The sequence below is a fragment of a genome, unplaced genomic scaffold (assembly GCF_019419815.1).
Source record: "Pyrus x bretschneideri cultivar Hongxiangsu unplaced genomic scaffold, Pyrus_bretschneideri_v1 Contig2, whole genome shotgun sequence".
Lineage (NCBI taxonomy): Eukaryota > Viridiplantae > Streptophyta > Magnoliopsida > Rosales > Rosaceae > Pyrus > Pyrus x bretschneideri.
In genome coordinates, this window is record NW_025999501.1 from 1,104,664 (window position 1) to 1,114,563 (window position 9,900).

Sequence of the window (9,900 nt, forward strand, 5' to 3'; positions counted from 1 at the left end):
GTGCAAATTCAAAATTAAAATATATGACACAAATTTTAGCCATAAGCATAAATATTCCAAATGTAATGGTTTTAACCCATTTCACAACAAGCAAATTGCAATTAAATTTAGATTAAAAGATTACCAGATCATTGATTAAAAAAGAAAAAAGAAAAAAGAAAAGAAGGTTCCCTACGTGTGACTGTGTGAGAAAACTACCCAAAAAACAAAAAATAAAAAAAGTCCCGCGAGTCAAAGGACGTGAAAGCCATTAACATTTTTGTGAAACTGCCCAGACGACCCCGCCACTCACCAAGCACTACACACGCGTCATCTCTTGCCTCTTCCACGTGTCGCCCTGCCAGAAGCTAGCCGGCGGTCATCTCCACCACAATCCCTGCGTCCTCCCCGCACCCAACCAAACCATAGTCTTAAATATTTCTATTTATTTACGATTTACCCACGACACATTAAAAAATCTCTCGAAGAGAGAGAGAGAGAGGCACAACTCATCACAGACACGGTGGCTAACCGCCTCATATTTTTAAAAACATTGGCATTTTAGAGAGAGAGAGAGCTAGAGAGAGAGAGAGAGAGAGAGTTGATTGTTCCGTCACCGTCGCTTCCTCCGAAACCCCAACTCTTCCTCCGTATAACCGTTTCTCCCACTTTCACGCGAAACTCGGTTTATCCGTTTCGCTCTCTCCGCAAAATCCCAATTCCCAACAATATCACAGAAAAAAAATTAAAAAAATCCAAATGAAACTCCTAACCATAATCACAACCATAACCGCCGCCCTCCTCAGCCGCCACGTCATCATCCCCACCCGATCCCAATCCCAATATCCCCCAATTATTTCCCTCTAATTCCATATGCATCCCTTCTGCTGCATCTCCACGCTCTCCGATCACTCACCAGACCTGCACATGACCTCCTTCGGCTCCAGATCCGACACCCACGCCCGCATCGCCAAAATCGATCCGAACAGCGTCAACAATCACAGCTACAGCCACAGCCATTGCAGCGCTGACTACGGACGCCTCAGTCAGCGCACCACGGCTGCTGCTGCTGCTGCCGCCGTGGCAGTCGTGGCTCGGCCACCCTCGGCAAGGGAGCAGCCGGTCGACGTCCAGATAAACGACATCGTCGGAATGGCGTGTCCGGAATTCTGTACAAGTGGGTGAATTACGGAAAGGGGTGGCGGCCGAGGTGGTTCGTTCTGCAAGACGGAGTTTTGTCGTATTATAAGATTCACGGCCCTGATAGGATCGTCGTTACGGTTGAGACTGAGAAAGGATCAAAAGTCATCGGCGACGAATCGATGCGGCGGATTTCGAGGCATAAGAACGGCATTCCTCACCAGCTCCGCCGCAAGCCTTTCGGCGAAGTCCATCTAAAGGTTCTCGGTCTCTCTCGATTTTCATTTCTATATGATTAAATCAATTTTTATTAATTCCAATGTCAGTTCGAATTCTAATCCGGTCCACATTTTCCTCGTTGATCGTCGAGCGTTTAATTGTTATTTTATTTTTTTAATTTTTTGTATTTCATTAGATACGTCTTAATTTGATAAAATTCTGTTAATTATATTTTATTTGATTTGTGCTTGATTCTAAATCGAATTTGATGATTTTTGATGGTTTCATTCTCAGGTTTCGAGCGTCCGCGAAAGCAGATCGGATGATAAGAGGTTTTCGATCTTCACAGGCACAAAGAGGTTGCATTTGAGGGCAGAGACTCGAGAAGATCGACACGAATGGGTGGAAGCGTTGCAGGCTGTGAAAGACATGTTCCCGCGGATCTCCAACAGCGAGTTGATGGCTCCGGTCGACAATGTCGCCCTTTCAACTGACAAGGTGAGGCAGCGGCTTGTGGAAGAAGGTGTTAGGGAGGCAGCCATTCAGGACACGGAGCAGATAATGAGGACTGAGTTCGCCGCGTTGCAGAACCACCTCTTGCTGCTCAAGCAGAAGCAGTGGCTCCTTATTGACACGCTGCGACAGTTAGAGGTATGAAACCTTATGCCGGTTGAAATTCGGAGTATTCTTCTTTGGTTTCCTACAATGCAGAAATTCTAATTTTCTTAAAACCACCAAGTTATTTGCTAAGGGGTTGTTTGGTTATAGTGTGTTTCATCTTATGGATTAGTCATTGTTGTGATTCATTTGTGTAGAGTGGGAAAATGAGGCTTATATTTCTCTCTCAAACTTCTGTACATTATAATTTTGAATATAATCAATCTTCCTAATTGTGTTTGTCTGATCGCAAGTGGTGGATTACCCTAGTTCATAGGGCCTTCCTCTTCAACCCACTGCATCCCTACCGTGTAGAGTAGGATATCACTTGTATAAAAAAAAAAAATTGTGTTTGTCTGATCTTTGAGCTTGAGTGAGTTGAGTGTTGGACTGTTAGTTAATGGAAGGAGTAAAGGATTCATTGCAATAGCACTTGACTAAAAGATGACATTGATCCTGCACAAACCAGACTATTCTTGTATAGTTTTCCGTACTCTTTTGAAAAGGTAAAAAAAACCATTGAAATGACTAAAAATTGGCTGGTTCTAGTTCTTTATTTTCTAGATTGTTTGTCTGAAAATTGACGTGGGCTGAGTGTTTTCTGCATATGGCGTGACCTTTTTTCTTAGGGCATGGGTAATGTGTTATGTGTCGAAGGATTAATGGAGGTTAAATAACAGGGTATTTACGGGTTTGTGGAGGCTAAATATGGAGTGTTTAGGATGCTACAACAACCTTAATGTGGTTCTAATTCTATATTTTCTAGATTTTTTATGATCTGAGATGATGCCAAAATAAGACTACGCCTCTCTTTTTGCGGTTTCTACAAGAACACGTTTTACTATTGTAGCCTTACCTCCACGTTCCACCTCTTATTTATGAAATATGGACGATCCAGCTATGAGTTTTTAGAATTAGCTTATCCAGGATGGTTTAAATTCTCTAATGTTTGCAGTTCTGATTTACTTCCAGGTGGAAATATGTTACTTGGATTTCTTTTTCATAGCTCTACCTCTGTTTCCCTTTTTCTTTTTTTTTTTTTTTTTTTTTTTTTGAACAAATGATATTATCTACACTACGGGGGTAGGGGAGTGGGCGAAGCCTCACAATGGGCTAGCAATAATGTGGTTTGAGTTCCTTGGTTTTAGCATCAAAATGTTTGAGAACTAAAAGTGCTTTCATCAAATTCAAAATGCCCTAAAGACCAACCTGCTTTTCCCATACCCCATTTTCATAATGTTAGCACCTGCAAAACTACCCCATGCACTCCTTAAAAGGTCCCATGCCCCATTTTCATAATGTTAGCACCTGCAAAACTACTCCATGTACTCCTTAAAAGGGCATATATCCATAGGCCCTCACTCAACTAACTACTCATGCTAGATTTTTGGTTTTCTTTTTGTCTCTTAAAAAAAAAGGAGAAATTTAATTGAATGAGGAATTTATTATTATTGCCTAAAGAAAAGAGTTGTGGACTGATGTCATATTACTAGATATGAAAGATGGCATATTACTAGGTACCAAAAAAAGGAAATTGTACAACGCTGACCATTTCGCTAATGTTTATTAAGCGATATTTTTATGAGGTATCTTGTGTTCATACAAAAGTTTGCTTTCTTAAGAGTTTAACTTCTGGTGCAAGGATTTTGGCTCGTCATTTACTTCATTGTTTCTTGCTAATAAATTGATATTGATACTGTTTTTTGTAGACAGAAAAGGTAGATTTGGAGAATACAGTGGTAGATGAGAGCCGACAGTTGAAAGATTCTGGGGATTCCTCTAGATCAAGGCAAGACAAATTCAGTGGTATGCATTTAGTAGAAATGGTTTTCTATCATAATTTATGCTATTTTAGTCCATCATGGTGTTCCATCATGATTTATGCTAATTTAGTCCAGCATTGATATTAACTTTTCAGAAGGGAGTGCAAGTGAATCGGATGAGGATAATGAAAGAGTTGATGCTGCAGAGGAAGAAACAGATGAAGAGGACAATGCTTTCTTTGATACTCGTGATTTTCTATCATCAAGTTCTTTTAAAAGTAATGGGTCCGAGTATCGGATATCATCTGTGTCTTCAGACGATGAAGGGATAAATGCCATTGAACCAGAAGATGGTCTTGATCCATCTATGGGATCTGTTGGAACTAACTTTCCTCTTGTCAAGCGCCGTAATAAGTTGCCGGACCCTGTTGAAAAAGAGAAGAGTGTTAGTCTTTGGTCAATGATTAAGGATAACATTGGGAAGGATCTCACAAAAATATGTCTTCCTGTTTACTTTAATGAGCCTCTATCTACTCTACAAAAGGGTTTTGAGGATTTGGAATACTCGTATCTCCTCGATCGAGCATATGAATGGGGTAAAAGGGTAAACACCTCAAAGCCATCCTCAATGCAATGCTGTTAAGAGTCTCTTGGCAACATTAGATTTCTTAAATGAGTTAAATCATCTCGGTGCTTTCATGACTCATTTTTGAGTTTCTTTTATGCCATGCAGGGTAATAGCCTTATGAGGATACTTTATGTGGCTGCTTTTGCTGTGTCTGGATATGCATCAACTGAAGGAAGAATTTGCAAGCCATTCAACCCATTATTAGGGGAAACATACGAGGCTGACTATCCAGACAAAGGCCTCCGATTCTTCTCAGAGAAGGTGTGAAAATGTCCTGAATCCATAGCATACACTATTCTCTTGTAGACCTTCTGTTCAGCATTTGACTAGTAATTTAATTCTGAGAATTGCAAGTTTTCTCTTTACATATTGACTGGTGCATTTATCAAGTAAATCAAATGGTTTTAACATGTCTAGTGAAAACATTGAATCTTATATTTGATGCCACTGTTCGCTCAATGTTGAGCAATGTATTTTGAACCTTTAATTTGAGTCGTGGGAAGAGAAGTATTGTAATGCAACGAAGCTTGAAATAAACAGGTTTAATTGATATTTCATAATGAGTCAAAATATCTAGAAATATTTGTTTAAATGAATCTAAACATCTAGCCATTGAGATTTGATAGTTTGAAGCTCCCCGGGCAGGCCGATTTCTCAATAGGTTATCTGATAAAGTAGAAAGGGATTATACCAGAAAGAAATGAGCCTTGTTTGAGCAGCTAACTAAAGTAACGATAAAAAATATCAGTTAAGCATATGCCTTTTTTCATTATGGTTTATATTTATCGACTTAAAACACGCTGACAATATCATTATTGTTCTATTTCTACTATGTATCAAACAGTAAAAATCCTTGTATTTGGGTGTCAGGTTAGTCATCACCCCATGATTATCGCTTGCCACTGTGAGGGTCAAGGATGGAAATTCTGGGGAGACAGCAATTTGAAGAGCAAATTCTGGGGTCGCTCGATTCAGCTTGATCCTGTTGGTCTCCTGACCTTGGAATTTGATGATGGGGAAGTTCTTCAGTGGAGTAAAGTATGAAGCTGCCCCACTCAGCTATTGTTCATTATTTTCTAAGGTCGTGTCTAAAAATGGAACTCTTTCTGGCCAGGTTACAACGTCCATTTACAACCTTATCTTGGGAAAGCTTTACTGTGATCACTATGGGACAATGCGATTACAAGGAAAGCATGAATATTCATGTAAGCTGAAATTTAAGGAGCAGTCTATCATTGACCGAAATCCCCACCAGGTACTATTTTCTTTTTTCAATTTTTATTTCATTTAAGTTTTTGGTCTCTGCATTGGCACTTAACACATTTATTTTTTATTCTTGTTTCCATTAGGTACATGGTATAGTTCAAGATAAGAATGGGAAAACGGCTGCAACAATGTTTGGCAAATGGGATGAGAGCATGCACTACGTTTTAGGAGACTGCTCAGGGAAGGGAAAAGGATCCGACTCTTTATCTGACTCCCGCCTGCTCTGGAGGAGGAACAAGCCACCCAAGTTTCCAACTAGATACAACTTAACTCGCTTTGCCATCACAATGAATGAACTCACACCTGGACTGAAGGTGATTATTTGATAGTTTATTCCTTGGTTTGATCCGTCTTATCTAGATATTACTGGTATGGAAAGTACTGTTTGAAACGATGAACTGCTAGCAGATTATGATTCCCTTAAGTTTGATCTCGTGCAGGAGAAGTTGCCCCCAACAGATTCAAGGCTCAGACCCGATCAAAGGTATTTGGAAAATGGGGAGTATGAAATGGCAAATGCAGAGAAGTTGAGGCTAGAACAGAGACAACGGCAGGTGATATTGCATTTCAACTATACGTATCACATTTTAACTCCACATATGAGCACCTGCTCGGTGTCAATATAAACTAAACCTAGGTTTCGGGAATAATAGTAAAACTAAAAAACTGTTTAGCACGAAATCAAAACAACCGAACACAGGTTGAATTCATGCAGTTCTAACCTTTCAATAACGATGAATCTAAGTGTTGGGCCTTGTAGTAATGAGAAAGGCACGTACATGAACCGTTTAAGCTTCTTGAAACAATGACATTCTTGGGCAAAACCAGTCGGACCTTTCTGTACGTTAGCTGGGGTTTCCTTACTGCAAATGTATTTACTGGTCTATGGTAATTGATGGGATGCTGCTTCAATGTCGAATTCAGGCACGAAAGATGCAAGAGCAGGGTTGGAAACCGCAGTGGTTTGCAAAGGATAAAGGAAGCGACACATACAGCTACACCGGTGGATATTGGGAGGCAAGGGAACAAGGAAACTGGGACTCATGTCCTGACATTTTTGGGCAAGTCCCTTGTGAACCGCAACTTGACTGAAGTCCATATTTTTTTCTGGTTCACCAATTATTATTCATTTTTTTTTTCTCTGAAATGGGATGGTGGATGCTGCCGATTTCGAGCAGTTATAGGGTCCTCCCTTTATTTGCATATAATGTAAAAACTGAATGAAAGGTCTTGGCAGGCAATAAAAGTTTAATTTTTTTTTTTCACCTCTCTTTTATGCGATGAGTTCGGTATGATTCGAGTCGAGTGAATGAACGTAAATACTAATGGGTGAACAAAGTTGGAAGAACCAAAATTGGTTGGTGAAAATAAGATTTGTCTTGATTTTTGGGCTTGTCGGAGGCCAGCCCAACCCCAGTGAGTAATTGGTGGAGTCGGGCTTTTGGTTTCTTTTTGAGGTAGCAGGATATTGTTTAGCATTGTATGTAGTTTTCGTGATCAAATGGAAACAACTTGCATAAACTATGCATGTCCAACGTGAATCGCAGCAAAACTCATATGGGATATGTCTAGAACTAAAGAAAATCTATATCCAACCAACGAGAAAATAACTCGCAAGGTTAAGCCTTGCAAGCCAGTGAAGCATTGATCATTATGAGGCACTTTCGATATGTGTTAGATTTTTTCATCTCATAGTCTTTTGTCAAATGTACAAGTTACACGACCCGCAAAATCCCCACAGCCACAAGTACGAATAACAATCGTTGTTCTAAGATTTGAGGTTGAGCATAATCCATATCCACTACAGAAGACCTTCCTCAACATAGTAAGAGAGTGCCAACAACTATGAAGGCTCTCCTTAACATAGCGAAAAAGAGCAACCACATTCAGGAGGTGGAAGATGGTTAGAAGATTGAAGAAACAAGGAGGAGAAGAAATGTAAGAGATCAAGAAGGATTGTTACCGATCGATGCCAGAGCCAAAGACAAAAGTTTGCATTGATTTTATTCTTAATTTTCTCTGTTGGTTAAGATTTTTTTCTCTCTACATTGTATTTCAATCATGTTATACGGATTTGCTTATTTCTCTTCTATCGATATAAATGGGGACTGGTATTCGGTATTATTTTCTTTTAAGATTGGAGAGACTAACAACATTAGACCATTAATAAGTTGAATGTATATTGGATCTTAACTGTAAGCCGTGCCTACTCGCCAATGTAACCGAAAAAATACGTATGTGTTGTGCAGAGAAAAAACTCTCCCCTCTCTCTAGAAATCCCACCTCCCCTTGCTCTGGAAATTTTTTTAATTGTGACGGGAACACAAGTGGTACATTACGTGTTTTTATGTAAGTGGTTGAAAATTTTATTTTTTAAGTTATTAACTTTTTAACACACATATCTCACCACTTGTATAGTAACACGTGGTATACCATCTCGTGTACCGGTCACGTTGAAAAATCTCTCCTTGCTCCGCTCCCAACCGTAGTTGGTTCCAATTGCCGTTTTGAGAGTCAGTGGCATGTTTTCCCGACGTACATCATCGTTTCCTTGGTGTTTATTACCAATTTTCTGGTTTTCTCTCTTTCCCTTGTTATTTTCTTCGTATCTTCCAAACCCTAATCTCAAGTTTGAGTCCCCTCCGCTGCAAACCCATTTTTCCTTCATGCCTCCCCACATCCATCTCCTCACCTAGCCATAAATTAGACTTGGAAGTGCTTGACCTGCTTGAGTCTCTAGATCCAAACCTCATAGCCCCTTGCCATACCGGTTTACCGGAAAACTTTGACGAAGTGTGGTACAATTTGTGTCGTAAAACAAGGGTGTTTAACACACCCGTTTGCCCTCCCCCCGTTCGTTTGTTTGTCTCATTTCATGGACTTCTTTGCAGGTGTTGCTATCAAAGGTTGGGATCTCGGTGGTTCAATTTGTTTCGGCATTTCAAGATCTGATTTATAGTTTGGGTGTGTTTTTGGATATGGGTTCGCGTGGTCCTGCACTGCTTTTGCGAGACTCAACTTGGCGTTGTCTCCATTGGTGCAGCTGCAGTTGCAGTCGGTGCAGCTCCAGATGCTTGTTGCTGTTTGTTGTTGGAAAATACGTTTTTTGATTAAAAAATAAAAAAAACTAACGACAAGTTCAAAAAACAGAAAAAGATAAAAATATGATTTTTTGTTAAAAGTGTACAGTACCGAGAGTTTTTCGTTAAAATTCTCTAAAATAAAAGAAAAGATACGTATGTGTTGTGCTTTTGTAGTTGCCATTTCGAGGGGTTCAACTTGTTCTACTAGGGTTTATATTTATCATAAGACAGTTGAATTATATATCCATTAAATGGGAGTTCAAATTGTAATAATATGGATTGCAGGAGCAGACATATCATATTCAGCTCACGTTTAGACAGTCAGACTTTATCCGTGGCTATTATCTACAACATTACATACCTTCTGTCTACAAATCATTTCATTTAATTAAATAATACACAATCAAATGTCCTCACATATATTGTAGGCCTCTTTAATCTACTTTCTAAGAATTATTCCCCTCAAATTACCAACTACTAGCTAGTAATATTACATAATCAAATCTAATCTTGTATATAGTTCTTTGACCACTTACATTTTCCTATTGTATTATCGTAGATCCATAGGTAACATTAGAACAACGAATATTCTACTAATAATATTTGAAAATATGCTACGATCAGTCATTCGTATCCGTGATAATATTATTCTGATTGTAATTGTGGACTTAAAGTGCATTAAGAAGTAGAATTTGCTTACAAATTGCACAATTAATGCATCGACAACTATGATGCAACAGCGTGCATTTCGGCAGTTGCCATGAGCAACAAATCTACTATTAACATTTGAAGTCAGCTGCTCATGCACATTAGTTGTGACCCTTTCTGTAAACTCAAAATGCATTAACAAGTCGAATTTGCCTACGAATCACACAATGTATCAACAGCTACGATCTATCATCGAGCATTTGGGCGACTACTCGCGGTAGCATAATCGTACCACCTGTAATCTGACAGTGGGAAGATACTCTCACCTTATGTGTGGCACCCTCTGATGTGCTTCTCATTTCTGACAACGCATTCGGTGATGGATGGATGTTTGACGCATCGTACCGGAAACCGTAAACATCCAGCATTCTCACTCACTTGGCCGTCCAATCAATCCTGAGCGTTCAAATTTTCCGTTGTATACGGTTAACAAATACCCTAGTCTCATCTAATCCCA

General features: G+C 39.5%; 1 protein-coding gene across 1 annotated transcript; it reads left to right on the forward strand.

The window, feature by feature from the left end:
• Nucleotides 1–675: 675 nt before the first annotated feature.
• LOC103956692 (oxysterol-binding protein-related protein 1C) lies at nt 676–6,917 on the forward strand. The gene is given in 11 exon segments (XM_048583057.1): nt 676–1,126; nt 1,129–1,379; nt 1,633–1,989; nt 3,705–3,801; nt 3,914–4,362; nt 4,492–4,647; nt 5,257–5,424; nt 5,501–5,641; nt 5,736–5,966; nt 6,093–6,206; nt 6,577–6,917. Coding segments are annotated over 11 exon segments (2,406 nt in total). The 5' UTR covers nt 676–852; the 3' UTR covers nt 6,745–6,917.
• Nucleotides 6,918–9,900: the final 2,983 nt, after the last annotated feature.